This window comes from Diabrotica undecimpunctata, chromosome 6, assembly GCF_040954645.1.
Source record: "Diabrotica undecimpunctata isolate CICGRU chromosome 6, icDiaUnde3, whole genome shotgun sequence".
In the NCBI taxonomy this organism is placed as follows: Eukaryota; Metazoa; Arthropoda; class Insecta; order Coleoptera; family Chrysomelidae; genus Diabrotica; species Diabrotica undecimpunctata.
Window position 1 is genome coordinate 22,904,026 of NC_092808.1, and position 21,409 is coordinate 22,925,434.

The window sequence follows — 21,409 nt, forward strand, 5'->3', positions numbered from 1 at the left end:
ATCCAATAGAGCACATGTGGGATCAGCTAAAACGCCGCATACGACAAAGAAATCCCGTTCCAAATACGATACAGCAGCTTCGTCTTGTTGCAGAGGATGAATGGAATACTATTTGCAAGGGTATGTCCAAAATTTACTTGCAAGCATGCCAAGAAGGATGCAAGCAGTAATAAAAGCTAGAGGGGGGAATACTCGTTGTTTTAATTAAAAAGACTTGTTTAAGCAATTTAAGTTAGCATTTAAGTTTAGAGTAAAAAAACCTTATTTACCTAGCATTAAGCATTATTTTTTTTTGCAATTTTCTCCGCATAAAAATTTAAAATTGTTCATTAAACATTGTTAAAATAAATTCTTTTTCACAATAAACGACTTGATTGACCAGAATTTATTTTCAAAAAAAATTAAAAAAATTCCAAAAAAATTTTCGATATTTTGTCCATGAGTGTATAAGTTGTTATTAATATTCTAACCTCTAATTCATTCTTATATGGACCATACACTTGACTTTAACATTTTGATTTAATTCTCATAAATTGAATGTTTTGCAATGATATTTGATCGAGAATATGTTGTATCTAGTTCAAAATAATTCTAAAATTATAGTTAAAATAAACGGAGAGTTAATATAGATAGGGAGAAAAGCTATTCTCTCAAATTCAGATTAAGAAATGTTAATTGCTTTAAATTACAGTAATTGCTTAAAGTAATAGCTCTCCTAATAAAACAAACATTTATTCCCCCATAACCATTAGTCGTCTGGGGTTTTGTTTGAATATGCATTCAAAGTTTAAGTTAAAGAGCAATGGAGACATGACACAGCCTTGTCGGACACCAGATTTTTTCCATCTAGCTTCATTTTCTGTAATTAATACAACAATTTTTCATGCTGGACTTTATCAAAAGCCTTCTGGTAGTCTATGAAACAGAAATACTTTTTCCTGGAGATCGAGGCATTTTTGAATGAGTGTTTGAATCGCAAACAACGCCTCTCTTGTTCCCAGGACCTTTCTAAATCCAAACTGAGAGTCACTTATGTCTAATTCACATTTTTTATAAATTCGATTCTGTGATCTTTAAGAATATTTTTAGTTAGTGACTCATTAAGCTAATATAGCTATGAATTCTAAGTTAAGCCATTCCTTTGGTATTAAGACACTTTCATACATCGGAAGTTAAAAAGATGTAAACAAAAAGAGAAATCAAACGATTTCTACCTGGCGAAACCGAATTAAAATTCTTACCACTGTGTTTCCTAAAACTTGCGAAGCAAACAGCTTGATGAATTACTCGGAAGGGAATCTAAAATTGCATTCCACATGCCGTTCATCATGGTCAAAATTCGTAGTGAATTCAGTTTCTGGTACTCCAACCGAAGTAAAGTAATAAAACATAATGACGGTATTAGATTTTTGTTTTGATACAGGGCAGCGACAGCCGCTTATACGTATTTCGACCTCTTTAGGTCTCTATACTCTCTCTCTTTAGGTAGCGCTCTGAGGAGACCTAAAGAGGTCGAAATAACGTATAAGCGGCTGTCGCTGCCCTGTATCAAAACAAAAATCTAATACCGTCATTATGTTTTAAAAAGATGTGTTGTAGTTTTATGTTGTTGTCATTCAACGGTTGTTAGTCTAATAGGTAACGAAGATTCAGAAGCTGGGCTTGACTACGGAATATTTAAAAAAATCAGGCATTTCGTGTTACTTAAAATAAGTGTTTAGTCTTTCTTTTTTGGACTCCGAACACGTAGGCGATTGTTTTGCGATTGATATTGAAGCAATATTACCCAGCAGTTCAAAAATTTGTAGATTTCTTGGAGGAGAACTACATTGCTGAAGACGCCAAATTTCCACCTACTATGTGCCGAAAAGAGTACGTCTCTACAAAGAACGACAAATGCATGCGAGAGTTTCCATTTAAAATTAAATTCTTTGTTTTATACTTGCCATCCAAACATTTTCCAATTTTTGGAGGTTCTGAAAAATGTTAAAATAAATACCTATATTAAAGTAAGAGTTAAAGTAAGAAGTAGTATCCCTAAAAGTGTATACCGAAAACTAATACATCTTAAAAGAAATTCCATTGAACCTCAAATACGTTTTTTACAGGAAGAACGTATAACTGGTTTTGAGTTTGTAAAAAATATGTCAAGAAAGCATCAACCTGTATAGTCTGTAAGTTACAGTTTAATGAACAAATAAATTGTTTACGACTACTAATTTCTAATTTCTGGTGTATATTATATCTCTTTTCCTCAAAATTCAAGATTCAGAAGGAGATTCAATTTCTGGGGATTTTGTAATGGGTGGAAGCCAGTTCATGTATGGGTTTGGGAGCCAATTCATGTAGGATTAAAGTTGTTTTATAGAGTTCGGGAGCCAGTTAAGATGCGCCGGCACAAACTATTCCACATTTTATGATGGCGACTTTAATGACAAGGTAGGAAAGGGTAAGGTACCTAGATGATGTTGGTAGGACATTTTGGATTGGGAAAAAGGATCGAACGAGGAGATATGCTGATACGAATCTACCAGGAAGAAGAACTAGTCATTAAAAACACTTACTACGATTGGTCCAGGGTAATAAGGTTTTTGCCGTGACACTCAAAAAGCTTTTTTTTGCTAACTGCTAAAAGCTACTGAATGTAAAATACTTATAGGTACAAACATGTTCTAACCATTTTCTGCGTGGGATTTGTTGATAATTTTTATTTATAAACAAATGAGTGTAAAAAATGTACTTTTTGGCGAGTTCCCAAGTTCGGCTTGTTCCTATATTTTAGAGGTTCAGTGGCATTTTCGTCTCTGATGACTGGAGTATAAATAAATTTATTTATTGGTTGAGTTTACCGAAAGTACAAGCTGAATATAGCCGCAAATGTCAAAAATATTTCGGTTTGGCAGTGTTGGCATGTTTTTATAATGCATATATATGTTGTATGCTTCAAATATAAAGAGATAAAGCTTTTAAAAAGTACATTTTGATTATACTATTTTATGAATTCTGTAATTTTTAATTTATATGAAGCAATAACGAGTAAATATTTGTCTCTTTCGAGATTAATTGCAAACATATGTTGTAATCTGGCAACTGCTGATTTGACGATTGCCAAATTTATCCCCTAACCTATCAAAGGGAAATTGCTAAAAAAAATTTCTAATAATTAACTGCAATTAATCTACAAAGAAACAAATATTTACTCATTGTTGTTTTATATAAATCCAAAATTGTAGAATTCATAACATAATATCAACAGAATGTACTTTTCTAAAACCTTACCTTTTTATATTTGAAGCATACAGCATCTACATTATAAAAACATGCCAACACAGCTATAGTTCATCCCAAACCCTTCTTTCAGTGCGTCACAGTTTATCGAATTCTCTCTAACGCATTAAGCTAGAAGTGACAGAAAAAAACGTGAGTCTGTGATTATTATACATAGAACTTAGAAAATTATATTTCGTTCACGGGTATTTGTATATTAAAGCGAATTCTACTTACGGATATATAATTGGTCGGAGTTTAGAATACGCTAAATAGATATATAATCAATGATACGCATAAATATAATTTGACGCAGATGGTCTCGATAGTGACAGTACTTTGACAATGTCAACTGATAAAATGATAATTGTCATTCCAGGATAGTATTTTTAGACATTTTACAGTGAAAATTTAATTTTGTACTTATTGTCATAAAAATATTTTAAATATGCCGAGATATACGGAGAATGAACAAAGACTAATATTAAAATTATTAAATTATTTTCAATGAGAAAAAGAGGCTGGGACAACTTTATTACCAGTTTCTGCCGTTCGTGAAGTAAGTTTTAAATTATTCTAAAAAATATTCACATTAGTAGTTTAAATACTATACATTTTAGCCATAGTGTTTGTAATAAATAATAATAAATACATAAATAAATCTTAGCTAATTAAGCACTTTCCTTGGAGTGTATAGAATAGGAATTATGACAAACTGCCGTTCCAATATAATGCACAATAAAATTTTTTATACAGGACGGGTCCTCTAATATGTAAATTAAAAAAAAAATTGAATTCTTAAAGTTTTTACTCCACATTTTCAAAAAATAACATTTTCACATTTAGCCGATTACGATCCTTCAACTGTCAGATTTAACTAAAATGCCATGCAATAATTCTCGACATTCTTAAAATCCTATATGACGTCAAAATTAGTGACGCACTGAAAGAAGGGTTTGGGACAGACTGTATACCGAAATTTTTTGTTCCATGTTTGACATTTGCGGCTATAATCAGCTTGTACTTTCGGTAAACTCAACCTATTTATTTATAACTAAAGTATCTTTGAGATTTGATAATACATTTTTAGACGTCTTTATTCGAGTTACATCGGTTTTATAAAGAAGAATGAAGAAGATTGCTCCTTGCGTGACCGGGCGTGAGTGAAAGTAACTATGAGGGGCGCAAACAGAAATGAAAAACCACTCACGTGCTCATCCCTTAGCAAAAGGCATAAAAGAAGAATTTAAAACTTAATATAAAAAAAATTAAATCAAAAAATACTTTTGTTTACCTCGGGAAAATCGCCGTTTACATGAATCACCGGCGCTGAAATTATTTTGGCTAAGTCAGTGGTATACCTCGAAGAGCTACCTCTATCAGCAGGAGTGGTAAATCCTACTTGATTATTAATTACCAAATGAATGCCACCTCCGGTTTCAAAATGTGGCGAATTACTCAATCCTAAGCATTCTTGGTTTATGCCCTGTCCAATAAAAGCTGCATCTCCATGAGCCTGGAATATTATATATTTTTTTATTTAATATTTTTTATATTATTTTTTTTTTAAATTTAATTCTTAAACGATTTTGGTTTAAATAAACAAAACTTTAACTATATTAAACATCATTATAGGGCAGGTAAATTAAAGCAAAGAAGTGATATAGCTATATCGCTAAAATTTCATTAAACATTTCAAATATGTAGTGTAATAAAAAAACAGAAAAAATTAGTACAACACGAAAAATAACTGATCACGTTTATTAAAATAGTTTCAACTCTAAAGTTAGCTCTATCTTCTTTTCTCCATACCATGTCCATTACTGAATGTTGGTTATCATATTGGCTATCGTAATTTTATTCACCGCAGCTCTGAAAAGTGGTGACGAAGACTGACTAAACCACTCGAAATGACCCTGAAGATGCTCTAGGAAGCGAAAGTACTTGGGCAAGATTTAATTAATAAAACTGTGTTCGATATCTGCCTTTATTTTATCAAAGTTAAATTAATACTAATTTTCTTCAAGGCTGGGACATTTTTCATGTAATCTTTTTCAATCTTCTTTACATGTTCTATTGCATTGTAACCTCGGAAACTTTTTTGGATGGTGCTAGAAAGGTCACCAATGGAGACACGGCGGACGGCAGCCAGATGGTTGGTGGAGAGCGAGTCGTGGGTTCGAAACTAGCTTTTGGAACCGGGAATAGGTCCAACGGACGAAATAAGTAAAGATATGACAGGATAAGACTTAGACTTAGAAAAGAAAAAAGATAAGGAAAAATATTTTGGTTCTGAGACCAAATCCAAGGAAAGATACCAACAGTTAATTATTAAATAAATTCGGTCAACACACTATATAAACAAATAATAAATATATTAGGTGGACTCCGTCTACCTACTTACCTACGAAACTTAATCAGCCTGATCTTTCTTCTGGTCGAAGGTATAGTAATAATTGAAGGTAAAAAGCAAACATTCAGAGTTATTGTTATATAGAGTATATGTTATTGTTATATGAAGAGATTATTGGAGTGGAGACCAAGAGCCGACAAGCGAAGTCGAGGCAGACCACCCACCCGATGGACCGACGACCTAAGGAGAATAGAAACAAACTGGATTGCAGCAGCTAGAGATAGAGAGAACTGGAGACGTTTGGAGGAGGCCTATATCCAACAATGGATGTGAAAATGGGGCTGGATGATGATGATGATGATGATTGTTACATCAGGAAACTTATTAGGAGTCGACAAATAAAATTCAAACATAAAACAAAAACAATATATTCAACAACACAATGATGTAGGCGACTGAATGTGCACTCAAGTAATAAAAATACACCATCAATAATTAAATGGTGGTATACATATAAAAAATAAACAGTATTATGATTGATAAATAGATTTACAAATACAATATAATGGAATCATAGACAAATTAAATTCTCAGCGAAGGGAGTCTGATGCTATTTGAAAATATTAGACTAAAGTTGATTAAAGAAAGTCTCTCTTTGCTGTTTAATGGGCATGTCTCGAGATACTGGGTACAGTAAATAAAAAAAAATGAGTAACAAATAACACAAAGTTAATTAAAGTTAAATTCAAAGAATACCAAAAGATTACAGAAATAAAAATTTATCCAACCCGTACTTGGTTAAGTTAATTATATATCTCGCACCGTTGTTTAATGATTTACTGAGAATTAAATGTTCGAAATTTAGAAGTTCTTAATATCTGATTGAAAGTTCGTAAGCAAATATTAAATGTTCTTTAGATTGAAAGCAAAATCAGTAGTTAACCCTAACTACAGGAGAAGAAATAATCGAACGCAGATTCGCCCAGATAGTTGAAGATAATATGATAACCATATTATTCGCCCAACTAATTGAAGGTAATTGATTATGATAACTTACAGTAAATCACAAAATATGGAGGTAATCTTAAAACCATATGTCCATTGTTAGTGGCTAATTTATCTACAATATATTCTTTAGTTACGACTTTTGTATGAAGAACCTGGATTAGTTAATCTTTGGTGTAATGATCTTCAAAATATAGGTCTTCGGCTATTAAAAATTCTTGAATTGTATCCTTTCTACTCTGTTTGGTTGGATTCTTTTAGTGTATCTGGAGTGATATAATGTATTGTTCATAACAATCACGCTATTTTCTTTTAAATTTGGGAGTAATGTATTCTCAAACCACGATTCAAAAAGCGTCCCTTCGATGTCTTGGTGGTCGTCTAGCGAACCGCCTTTAATACTTTTGGAACTCAATAATAACGCATCGTTCACCCATCCATGTTGTCCCCCGCAATGTAATATGCAAATTCGCTTGCCTCTAGAATGGGGTACATCTATTTGTCATTTTCTTGTACTGTTTGTCCAGGCTTTATCTATCGTTTCGTGAGAATCAAACCAAGTCTCGTCCAGATAATAAATTTCTCGACACTCTGCGGTATTGTCAAATTTTTTCGATATATTCATTCCTCCATTTTATTAGGCGGCTACTTTCCATTATGGTTTGTCTCTTATTGTCTGTTTTATATATAAAACCATTTTTTGTTAAAAACCTTCCCCAAAGTCTTTGTGGAACAATCATCAACAATATGTTTTTCTTTTAATTTTGCCATGATATTGTTTAGGTTAGGCATAACTTTAGCTGCATAAATATTATATATTGTCTCACTAATAGGTTCCAAGAAGTGAGGTTGAATTTTTTTAGAGCTCCCCAAATCCTTTCTTGTTCTACTTTTAGAACCTGTCTATTAAACGGTACACTGTTGCACAAGAATTTTTTGTTAAAACCGCAGTTTGCCTAACAGATTCATATTTGGTCATTTTTTTAGAAAGTCCATCAAATACATCTAACACCATATTTTGCTCAGCTACACACAAATTCTTCCTTTGCTGAGTACTTGGCCCCGCACTTTCATCTTCATCTTCTAAATTATCCGTAGGTTCATTTTCGTCAGGTAAACGCACATCACTTTCTCATGGCCGCCACATATTTTTCTTTGATAAATACTAAATATATCACTTTATAACACTTTTTTTCGACAAACTGTGGTGAAAGAACCACAAAATATACTGCTTAAGAATGACTAATTCCGTTATTTAAATATTGTGACAATGATCCCGCCCCATTTAATTATTCTACGAAAATGTACTTATTAAGTACTTAGCCATTACCGGAAATATAAAATTGTTTGTTAATTTGTATTTAGGTCAACCGTAGGAATTTCTCTTAATTATTTTTAAATGTTATAAACAAAGACTACTTATTTTCGTAACTGAAAAATATTTTATTTTGTCAGTCCTAAGTTTAGAAAAAAGATGAACACAAGTATTTTTTTAATAGTATATTGCGAGATTGTTCACTGCTAAAAAATAATTTAAAATTCAACATTGCTCCGGTAATTTTATTTGAATGTTGGATAAAGGTTAGTACAACTCTGTAATGTCTCTCTAGGGGTGTGTGTTACAATAGGTATCAATAGGTAAGTTAAAATAATAAAATGGTTTTATGGAGGTAATTCTGAACAACAGTGTGTAGATTTATTTTGTAATTTTTTTTCTTCTTCTTCAAGTGCCATCTTCGTTCCGAAGGTTGGCGATCATCAGGGCTATACGTATTTTCGAAACTGCTGACCGAAACAATTCGTTGCTGCTACAGCTATACCATTCCCGTAGATTCTTTAGCCAGGAGTTTCGTCTTCGTCCTATGGACCTTTTTCCTGCTATTTTCCCTTGCATAATTATTCGAAGCAGTTCATATCTTTCGCCTCTTGTAATGTGTCCCAAGTATTGCAGTTTTCGTTTTTTGATTGTAAATATGACTTCCTTTTCTTTATTCATTCTTCTCAAGACCTCGACATTTGTGACTCTCTCGGTACATGATATTCTCAGGAATCTTTTTCAACGTCCATGACTCCATTCCGTAGAACAGCACAGAAAGTACTTTTTAGAGGAGTAGAGAAAGTCATTTTTTTTAGAGGAGACCAATTCCTTGCGTACGCTCCTTTCACACACTAAGAATTTGAACGTGCGATGGTTTGAACGCACGATGACATTCCAATAGTGACTCAAGCAATAGCATGGTACCTTTCACATTACACGGCGGTTGAGACGTTCGGTGAAATAGCCGTGTGCAGGCCGTCCACTGCCACTACAAACAGACGGCGCCGTGTCGTGCTTACGACCCTAGTAGTATACGTGAGTTAATGCATCCTTTTACATGATACGGTTACTCAGTCGCACGAAGGTACCTTGCTGGGTTGTTTGGTATATTTTTTATTTACACTTTGCGGCTGTTTAAAGTAGGTGATGAATATGAATATGATGTCAGAAAATTGATAGTGGAATATTAATAACATTGGTTGAAACGAGACCCGTTCTTTGGGACAAAACAATAGAAATATATAAAGATAGAAACTTGACGAGAAATGCTTGTAATGATGTGTGTAGTGCACTTTACAGTGAATTTGAGGAACCAGGTGATAATGAAAAAAACGCATTTGGTAAGTACAGCAAAATTATTTATATTTCTGATAACAACAACAATTAAAATTATATATTATAATAAATTTTATTTTACATAGTTGCAATTAACGTTGAATATAAACCTAAATATTAAAAATTACACACAAAAGCGAAACACCCTGTAAATGCTATAGTCTATAATATGGCCGACTAAAGGTAATATTGTAGTAATATGTAGATAAATGATATTTTACCCATTTGCCAAGGAAGGCTTCCAACGCTTGACATAAAATACTGGCACAGAATGTGTCGTACGTTGTTAGCTGCCAGACCTCCTCGTGTTGTAGGATCGGTAGGAATGTCTTCAAGTCCAACGATCGATGTATTACCTTCAACCAAGTATTCGTCTCCGTCCCTAACGTAGTTATGCAATACTGTAGATGCTTTTATTACATCAGTTGCAAACTCTGGCTGAACATTTAGTGGTCGATGGAATACTCGCCATTAATTACTAAGTATTCCGAAAGCACATTCAACATATCTTCTGGCTCGGGACCACCGGTAGTTGTATACTTTCTTCTCAACTGTTTATTTTCACCTTTTTTTAGGTAAAGAAGTAATTCGACGATGGACTCACATTAGAGATTCCTTTGCTAAATCGTTAAAAAAGACAAAAGAAGATAAGTCAACCGGTTCTTCAGCAAAGAGACAACGGACATATGTATACCACGATTCATTACTATTTTTAAAGAAACTGTATATGGAAAGAGAGACTTCTGACAGTTTCACTGGCGATGAAAATGGAGGAGATATTGAAATTGAAGAAGTTGAACTAACGGAAAGACAAAATATTGAAAGTGAATCTAACACTTCAATTCTTAAAAAAACCAACGGCAACCAGGCGGCGCAAACAAGTGGATTAAGTAGAGTTAAAAATTTGAAAGGCATTGGAACCGAAAGCCCCTGAAAAACCTGGCCCGAACATGGCATTTTTTTAAAGTTTGCTACCTTATTTGAGCAAGTTTAGTGGAGAAGAAATACTTGAGATCCAGATGGCGGTTCTTCAAACCATATCAAATATAAACAACAAAAAAAGGATCACTGGCCATCCTCTACAATCCAATGTAGACACTAACTACTGGCGTTCCCATCCCAGTTACTCTTCCTATTCACAACTATCCTTTCACAACCATTCCTTTTCACAACATCAAGTCCAACAATATTTTCAACCAACAAACATTACACCTCAACCGTATAATCAACACAGAAACTAACATTATTTTCTCCATTTCCTCCAGTACTATCTAGCACCCTTACAACGAATCAGCCCCTTACGAACACCCCCTCACAACATGTACCACTCGCTTACTGCTCGACATCCTCTCAGCAACATTCACACACTTCTTTAGCTTCAGATAACGAATATCATGCAAGTTCACTGTGTTTTGGATCTAAAGCTGAAGCAACAAACTCACCGATGTCAACGCCTTCGTCCCCATATAGTGTCGATTTTTCAAAATAAATAAACAAATAATTAGTCTTTCATATATTTTTATATTTTTATATTATAGTTATGTTTTATGTTTATGTTGCATAATATAGTTATGTATTTATTTTCGTTATGGTCATTTCTTTTTTTCATTTATGGTGATTTTTTTGTGCCTTTTATAAGTCCAATAATTTAATAAATAAATAATTAAATAATTTTAATAATTTTCGATATAACTGTTTCATTTTCACATTAAAACCATTGAAACACCACGAATTACAATCAACTTATTTTAAAACATCTAACATTTACCTTAAAGTAACAGCCAACATTTCCACTGGTTGAATACAGTTTCTCATTTTTGTATTTTGACGCTGAATGACTTCTTTCAGTCGACCATGTAGTTCGTCAAATGATGAAATTGACATACGGAAATAATTGAAAAATTTTAATTCATCTTTCTTTAAATCTTCAAATAATGTGATAAACATCCCAACATCGATCTTTTTGCGTTAATAGGATGGATCCATTGATTTTGGTCCCTCTTATTTCTCTTTTTTCGACGATAGAGTAACCACAATGCTATAATTTGATTTCGCTCCATATCTACACTACACCTTTTATTTTACGAAATTATATTTAGTGTTATAAGGTAAACGACTCGGTTAAAACTGAAGTACGGCAGCAGTGACGCCTTGTGTGAAAGCACAATCAATTCTGAACGTGCGTCAAAACTACCGAACGTCAAAACCACCGAACGTTCAAATTCTTAGTGTGTGAAAGGAGCGGTACAGTCTTCTTCTTCCTATGCCGTCCCCATTAACGGAGGTTGGCGACCATATTTTTAAAAGCTTCTCTGTCTTTTGCAACGTAGAATAATTCGTCTACAGTCATGTTTGTCCAGTCTCAAATATTTCGCAGCCGTGACTTCCTCTTTCTACCTATTCCCTTTTTGCCATCGACTCTACCCTGCATGATGACCTGCAGAAGACTATATTTATTATTTCTTAGTATGTGTCCAAGGTATGCAGTCTTGCGTACTTTTATCGTTCTCAACAATTTTTTGTCTCGACCCATCCTTCTCAGCACTTCCTCATTGGTGACCCTGGCAGTCCATGGGATTCTCAACATTCTCCGGTATATCCAAAGTTCAAAGGCTTCAATCTTTTTAACTATTTGCGCTTTTAGTGTCCATGTTTCTACCCCGTACAATAGTTGCGACCAGACGTAACATTCAACAAACCTCAGTCTCAGCGCAGTATTCAGATTTTTGTCACAGAACAATTGTTTGAATTTTAAGAACGCTGCCCTTGCCATTTCTATTCGTACCCGGATCTCTTGGTCTGGATCTAATTCTGTGTTGATGTAAGCTCCCAGATATTTATATTTTGTCACTCTCTCTATTTGCTGTCCACCAAGAGTTAGTTGTTCATTATTTATTGGACTCCTTGATACTATCATAAATTTGGTCTTATCTGTGTTGATATCAAGTCCCATTTGAATGCATTCACTATTTATTGCATCTAGTAAACGTTGCGTACAGTGAATTTATAATATTGTTAAAAATTTTTGAGTTGTTGCAGAAAATGTCACGCTCAAGAAGTGTCACCAGAAAAAGTTAAAGAAAGAGAATACCGTGTTACACAAATTTGTGCAACAATCGAGGTTCTACTGTAGTACGAGGTATTACTGCAACGAAAGTATGGTAAAAGCACGGTTACAAGAATTTTAAATATTCGAAGACGCAGCAGCTTTATCCAGGCGATTACTTTCGAAGATTGGAGTTTTGTGAAACCAAATTTTTGTAATGATGAACCAAATTTTATTAAAAACACTTTATTCACTAATGAATATTCTCTTTCGTTAGTAGGGACATACAATCCTTCCATTACGAGGTATTGGGCGCGGGAAAACCAGCACAGAAGTGTTGTTTACCGAACTCAACGTCCTCGAAAAGTTAACGTCTGAACTGGCATTTTAAGAGACCACATAATAGGTCCATTTTTTATTGAGGGCAACTTGAATACCTCGATTTGTTACAGAATCATGTTCTTCCCGCTATTCTCAATCTTCCTGATGTAGATCTGGAGAATGTTTGGTGCTATCAAGACGGCTGTTAGTTCACAACGCCCGAATTATTAAGGAGTATTTAAGCAATAGATATTGTAATATAGTTAAAAATATATATGAAAATGCCACAACAACCATAAGTCTATATTCAGCAACTAATAAAATAAAGATAAAAAGGGGAGTCAGGCAAGGTGATACCATGTCACCAAAGCGGTTCATTACCGTTCTTGAGTATGCATTTAAAAGACTAACATGGCAACAGAAAGGAATATCCATCGATGGAGAAAGATTAAACCATCTACGTTTTGCGGACGATATAGTGCTTCTGTCAGATAATCTGTGAGAGATCAAAGACATGCTCCAAGAACTGAATTACATACTACAAGAAACTGGGCTGGAGATAAATTTCGAGAAAACCAAAATGATGACCAATATGGTTCCCAGCGTTCCCAGGTTCCCAGACCAATATATATAAGAGATACAGATCAATAACAACAAGGTAGAATTAATCGATAAATACACATACTTGGGTCATGAAATTAGAATAACCAGAGACAACCAAACCTGCGAACTAAATAGACGAATCACGTTGGGATGGGCGGCATATGGAAGGATGAGAGACATTTTTAAAACAAATACCCCAATTCACCTGAAAAGGAAGGCATTTAACGAATGCATCTTACCAGTCTTGACCTACGGAGCAGAGACCCTAACTTTAACGAAAGCTACTGCCGAAAAACTGAGGGCAACACAAAGGCGAATGGAGAGATCAATGCTGGGCCTGACCTTGAAAGATCGCGTGAGAAATGAGGAGATACGCCGACGAACTGGCGTAGACGATATTATACTGCGGATCAATAAACAAAAGTAGAGGTGGGCTGGAAATGTTGCTAGAATGGAAGACGGAAGATGGATGAAGAGATTATTGGAGTGGAGACCAAGAGCCGACAAGCGAAGTCGAGGCAGACCACCCACCCGATGGACCGTCGACCTAAGGAGAATAGAAACAAACTGAATTGCAGCAGCTAGAGATAGAGAGAACTGGAGGAGTTTGGAGGAGGCCTATATCCAACAATGGATGTGAAAATGGGGCTGGATGATGATGATGATTTAAGCAATACTTTCGCGAATCGAGTTATCAGTGAAATAGGCGATATTAAATGGCCTGCGTGATCTCCAGATCTTACACCAATGGACTTATTTTTTTGGGACATTTAAAAAGCATCATCTACGATCATCCTGAGGCTAGATAGAGCTTAAAATTTGGATGAATTAAAAAATCGAATAAGAGAAGTCTCCAATTCTGTTACAGCAGAAACTCTTTCATCTGTCCGCATAAGTTTGTATGACAGATTGGGATACTGTTCAGCCGTAGAAGGTCAAATATTTGAATCATTTCTGTAGGGCATAAAGAATTATTTCTTATTTTATTAGAAATTATTTTTTATTTTCAATAAGAGTATATTTTTTGTTTTATCCTTTTAAAGAAATGCGCTTATCACAAAAAATTGTTCACATTATTAAAAACCGATACAAATGCACCGCTTTATACCGGTCAGTGTATTTTTATCGAGTTTATGTACTCTAAGAAATGAACCGGGCATATGCAATGAAAACAAACATCGAATTCGAATGACGGAGATGTAAATTCCATCCGTTGTTATGTGCTACTAAATGATTTTCTATTTTCTGTCATTGTGTCGGAGGAGATCGGGACTTACAATTACCTCGTACGAGGCATTGTTGCCGATTTTAGCATTTTATGTAGTGTGCAATATCTAATCCAAAACTTAACGTACTGTATCTGTTAGCTACATAAAAATATCGAATTAATAAATATCTGTAAACTTTCTTTACCTGCACATTTAAAATTTTGTCGGACCACCTTATATTTCCATAATCTCCATCTTTTGACATCATCTGTTTGGCTCTAGTTTTCCCCATGGAAACTGGATTAGCAGCTTCTAAGTGGGAAGGATTATAAAGCATAGTAACGTGAACAGATTTGTCGTCGTAAGCCAGGTCAGTGGAGGAAACTAAAACACGAGATGCCCTTATTGTCTATTAATTAAAAAAATATTTCGACCTAACTAGGTATATTCATTGAAATGAATAGCATTTTTAAAGGAATTTTAAACAGTTTGTTTGAAGCCAAACAGGATATTGACAATAGAGATACAGTCATAAAGCAAACACTTTAATTTTAACAAAAACTACCACTATGCAGACAGCACAGATCAGTAATTGCGGTAGTAAAAAATAATCCCTATTTAAGTGAGTTTTAATTTTTTGACCTGAAAAAACACTGCTTTCAGTATCTTAACTATAGAGCGTATAGATACAAACTATGTTTCTTATGCTGTGTCTTAAACACGCTTCAATATTATATCAGTACATTCCTGTGCACATGAGCGCTTGTCTCAGTTGTCCCGTAAGACTAGGTTTTTGCAAAAAAAAAAACAAGAAGCCGCGCATTTTCACTTTCAATATCTAATGAACACGTCCTGTCAGTCTATTTATTATATATGCAAGTACTTCAGTAAAAGTATGTACCATACAACTACATAAATATATAAATTCTATTCAATTTTTTTTTGTTTTTATTATATTTTTCATGAGCCATTGCTTATTTTCTTTAAAGCCACTTGCTCTCCCACTCTGGAAATGACGCACTGCATACATCAATCACACTAGGGATGCGCGATGTTCATCGATGATAGAAAAACATCGATGTTGAACGCTCGATGGTCGATGTTTTGCCATCGATATTCAGTATTCGATAACATCGATGGTAACATCGATGTTAAATGAAAACATCGAACACCATTTAAATATAGATTACTGCTTTCATTGGTTGGTAATTTATACAGGGTGAGTCATGAGGAACTTTACATACTTCTACCATATGTAGAGTCCCTCAGGGAGCATATCATGTGGCCACTAAAAAATGTCAACTCCTCTTCTTTATTAATTAACAGGGTGATTTGTGTAATTGACCATTTATTTCATTTTACTGTAGTGTTTATACGGCTCATTTGATTTTTTTTAATTTTTGCATGATACAGTACACTACTATCAAGCATTCGACTGGTATTAGCTAAACTAAAAAATTCCAGGACTGGCTTTGGAAAAATTAATTTAGGGATTCGTATTAAATATTACACCCTGTATATATTTTTTTAAAATGCAATAAGTGATTTTCAAACTACATAAATAGCCAATGAAAACGACAGATGCGACAATGTTGTCGCACTTTTATTAAATTTTTAGTGAACGATCAAATCTTACCAAAAATAGAACAACCATAATGAATTAAATGGCCAAATATATGGCCTAGGAGGACAAATTCGTTAAACTTCCCGTGCTCGAATCGCTATCAATAAAGTGTTATGATCATTTCGGCCTAGCCCAGCCTCATCAGACACTTTGGGCTGATACAAATTCAAACTCGGAAAGTCCAACGAATGTCTCCCAAAACTTCACTACAACAGTAGTTAGCTACAAAGGCGCCACCTGCTTTGGCGGCCGTAAACGAAAACGATATGATAATATCGTTTTCTGTATCCTCTGCGCTATGCGAAATGTGTAAAGATATAATCTTTTAGCGAAAGCCGCTATCGCTTTATTAAATTAAATGGCCAAATATATGGCCTAGGAGGACAAATTCGTTAAACTTCCCGTGCTCGAATCGGTATCAATAAAGTGTCTGATGAGGCTGGGCTAGGCCGAAATGATCATAACATAACAATATAATCATAATATAACAATAACGAAGAACAATTTAAAAAAAAAACTAAAAATATGTACATAGTTATGATAAACCCATAAATTAGAACTGGAAAAGGTACAATAATGGTAACAAAATAAAAATAATTCAAAATAGATTTTCGAAATGGAACCCTGCAGCCTGTACACATTTTTGTTGCCGAATTGTTAATTGACGTATTGAATTACGGATACTCTGGAGATCGTTTCTAATAGTATTACAACAATGTATAATTCTATCAATTAATTGTTGTCGGTTATTAATATTCACTGCGTAAACTAGTTGCTTCAATAGTCCCCAAATATGGTAATCAACGGGATTGAAATCAGGGGATCTTGAAGGCCACGAAATAGGACCTGCACGTCCTATCCACCTGTTGCCATAAATATTATTGAGATGTTGTCTCACTGCCAGTAAAAAGTGTGGGGGTGCCCCATCATGCTGAAAATACATCCCTCGGATAGCAACGTTCGCGTTGGCAAGCAAATTCGGCAAAATATTTTGTAGAAAGTTCAAATAGACCTGCCCTGTTAAAGGACCATCAAAAAAGTGAGGACCTACTAATTGGTTATTTATGACACCAATTCACACGTTAACCGAAAACCTTAACTGAGAACGACGTTCTCGAATAGCATGGGGATTTTCTTTTGCCCACACATGTGAATTTCGTGAATTATTTATCCCGTCTCTGGTAAATTGGGCTTCATCTGTAAATAGTGTCCTGTATAGCGTTGGTCGATATACAGGATATATAACAATAATGGAATTGTTAATCCATCTACAAAATTCCAACCTATCGATCTCATCTCCAGCATGTAGTCGCTGAACCATTTGAATGTGATATGGGTATAGATTATTTTTTTGTAAGACTCTACTTACTTTTGATTGAGTAACATCGAGTTCTCGACTTACTTGTCTAGTGCTTATTGTAGGGTTCATAGTAACGGCGTTCATAATGTCATCTTCCTGCGCTTCATCTACATGTCGCTCTGTTGTTCCACTAGGAAAAGTGCCATTTTCTCGCAAATAATTAAAAACTGACCCACATGTTGGATGACTGGGAGTTCGACGATTAGGAAATCTCCTGCGATATTCTCTACTAGCAGCCCTACCATTCCCATTACAGAATCCATAAACAAATATTATGTCTGCAATTCTGTGGTCGAAAACTGATGTGGCATTTTGAACGAAAGTAACAAAAGCTCTACCAAAACTAACACAATGTACTTAACGTAGATATGACAGAAGAAATATGTATTCTTGTACACATAAATAACAATTGATAATGACAATAATGACAATGGGTATAAAATATCAAGAAACGTCAAACGGTTAACGCCAACCTTCATTTTAAACTTTTTTAGATTTATTTTTATTTAGTACAGTTGATGCAATGTATTATTATTTGACATAAAATTTTAATCATTTACAATCAACAAAAACTAACACATACAAGAGGTTTGACTTTTTAATCAATTTAATTTATTATTTATCGAAAATAATGCCCCAATACGATCTATGAGTAAAAATTTAAAATTGAAAATCAATTGATTCTATCGTAGAGATAATACAAAGTGACAGTAAAGATGGTAATTTTCTACGTATTAGATTATGTTGTAGGAACTCATTTTAATTAAAATGTTTGAAATTTATAACATTTGTTTAAATTAATAGCTTATAATTTGATACTTCATTATGGTTGTTCTATTTTTTTTAAGATTTGATCGTTCATTAAAAATTTAATAAAAGTGCGACAACATTGTCGCATATGTCGTTTTCATTGGCTATTTATGTAGTTTGAAAATCACTTATTGCATTTTAAAAAAAATTTATACAGGGTGTAATATTTAATACGAATCCCTAAATTAATTTTTCCAAAGCCAGTCCTGGAATTTTTTAGTTTAGCTAATACCAGTCGAATGCTTGATAGTAGTGTACTGTATCATGTAAAAATTAAAAAAATCAAATGAGCCGTATAAACACTACAGTAAAATGAAATAAATGGTCAATTACACAAATCACCCTGTTAATTAATAAAGAAGAGGAGTTGACATTTTTTAGTGGCCACATGATATGCTCCCTGAGGGACTCTACATATGGTAGAAGTATGTAAAGTTCCTCATGACTCACCCTGTATAATGACATGCTTGTTGAAATTACCCGGTAAATCCTAGCAACGAAACAGGATAAAAGGAAAACTTCTATCAAAACTGATATTTTTATAAGATATTGGATAAGCATTATTGGGGCTTATAATTTCAATATATTACTTATTTGTTTTTTTTCCGATAATTTGGTTGTGTTTAATTAAGATATCTATCAAGGGATAATTTTTAATTGTTTAATATTAGGTTAAGGTTGCACAGTTACACCACGTTTTTCACATAGACGTATATATTAACATAAACTGAGCAGTCTGTAGAGCTAAGTAACGACACCATCTTTTTTTAATTGTTCATTGTGTCTGTGTTACATCCGGTAAGCCTATAACTTTTGGTGAAAAAGAGAGAGAGTGAAGAGTTGCAATGTGCTAGAGAGGGACAGATCGAACAATCGCAAGAGATCTTGTCGTTTTATTATCGATTTATTATTTTCGCACAATTCAACATTTGTAAAAACATCGATGTTTCTATAACATCGATGTTTTCTTTTCGATATATAGTTACTATCGATGTTCAGGTTCGATGTTACCATCGATACTCAACATCGATGTTTTTTACCGATGTCGCATCCCTAAATCACACCCATTTTGTTCAATGGTTTTAGAAAAATTGTGCCTCACCCAGAACAAGGTTTGCGCAGTTGCGTAACGTAAGCTACGTGCTTCAAGTTTTCGCTTTACGGCCTCTTTCAGACTTCATACTTTCGTCGTTGACATTAACATACTATACAGTCTCGGCAGTATCCTTAAATTTTTTGTTTTGAATTATATTTCATGAGCTGTAGACTCATGTTCTTTTAAAGCCACTTACTTTACCCACTCTGGAAATAACGCACTGATTACACTACGCTACACCCATTTTGGTTTAATGGTTTTCAGATAAATCTGCCCCACCACTAACAGGGCTTGTGGGTTGGGTTTTGACTGTTGTCAGGCTTGATTTTTTGGTTACAGTATCCTTAACGTACCCCTTACGATACGAAGGAATCGGTTTTTGAATGGAATAAACAAGAATCCTATAAAAAGAAACGTGATACTACAGTTCATGGGGTTCAATCTCTAATGAACCACGGATTTTATCCGCTCAAAAGTAGTTGTCCCTAATAAACGCTATTATAAGAATGCTCTTCTACTGTCGCCATCTACATGTAGCTAATGGATTTAAAATTAAAGATTTCTGTTATAATTATACAGGGTGTTTCAAAAAGGTATGTCATAGATTAAATCACGCATTCCGGGAACAAAAATAAATTGATTGAATCCAACTTACCTTAGTATAAAAGTGTACACAAAAAAAAATAAAACCCTTTGAAGTTACAAAGTAAAAATTGTTTTTTTGCATTATCTCCTAAACTACTTGACATTTTGTAATAAAAATGGACACATTACTTTCTTGTTCTGAAAGCATTTTTCATACAAAAGAAACAACAAAATCTAATTGCACAGAAAAATTTTAAGGGGGATGTGCAACCCTAAATCCCCCCAAACTTTTGGGTACGTTCAAATCAAATGAATTTTGTGGCATCATTAGTTTAACAAATTATTTTTAAAACTTTTTTGGTTCGTATCACTTTTTTGATAAACTAGTTTTTTCCTAGTTGGCCATAAAATTACAATTAGTTTCTACGGATACAATAACAGTTCCATCAATAATAGTAAATAATTTGAAGCTATCATTATTGTGTGAATAAGATTAATATTAAAAATTTTGATATTACAATGGCCTACACATTTCAGGAAATGGCAGATATGCATTTAACTTTGGGTAAGTTGGATCAGATTAAATTATGATTTCAATAAACTATCGGGAACATCGTGCAGTCACACTATTATCCTAATACGCTGATCAGCTTAAGTCACTAACTTCCTAATGTCCTAATCAGCTTAAGATGGAATACTGGTAGTTCTGTTATGACATTGTGAAGACACACTCAACTTCTAATACGGTGATTGGCTTGGGTCACTAATTGCCTTATATGGTCACGAGTAGTTCGGGGATGACACATAAACACAGCGGAACGAGAGATAATAATTTAGTGTGATTTAATTATGACCATTGTGAACGAGTTTGATTTAATTTAATAAAATAGCTATATTTACGTAAATACGTGTTTTAACTATTTTAATAGACGATACTATTTTAATAGACGATATCAGAAGTGTGTTAAAGAACCTACGGTAGAATTTAGTGAATTGTTTTTAATGTTAAGTGATTGAAAGTGTCCAAAATGCCGAAAAGGGAAATGTCCAAGCGAAATAGTAGTTCCAGTCATGGTACAATGAATACACAAGTGAAACCACAACAATTTTCGTCTACCGATTCTTCGCCGAGAAGGTAGTCAAGGTATACAAAAACGAAAAGAACACGTAGAATGAAGTAAGTGTACTTAAAGGTTTTTACTAGTCGATATGGAAGAGAAATTTTAATAAATCATACACGTAAAATGTATTAAAGACACTTATCACCTTTTTACTGAATATGGTTTGCAGTAGTAGAAATATATTGTTGTCCGGCATAATAATATATGTGGGCTTACTTTGTTTTACATGCAACAGAACTTTAATTTTATGGAAGTAAGTAGCGATATATTGTTTTATTTGAAAACGAAAAGTTGATTAGGTGTAACTTATTTGTTTATTACACAAATTATCTGCTGAATGGTAAGTCGTATCATTTA

The 21,409-nt window shown here is 33.9% G+C and overlaps 1 protein-coding gene across 2 annotated transcripts in view; it reads right to left on the reverse strand.

The window, feature by feature from the left end:
- Positions 1-21,409, reverse strand: part of LOC140443283 (2-oxoadipate dehydrogenase complex component E1) — a 95,726-nt gene that overhangs the window by 55,530 nt on the left and 18,787 nt on the right. For both annotated transcript variants that reach the window (XM_072534438.1, XM_072534439.1), the window contains 2 exons: positions 14,662-14,840; positions 4,562-4,783 (listed from right to left, as the gene is read on the reverse strand). In XM_072534438.1, the coding sequence (XP_072390539.1) occupies positions 4,562-4,783; positions 14,662-14,840 (401 nt within the window). The remainder of the gene's footprint in view (positions 1-4,561; positions 4,784-14,661; positions 14,841-21,409) is intronic.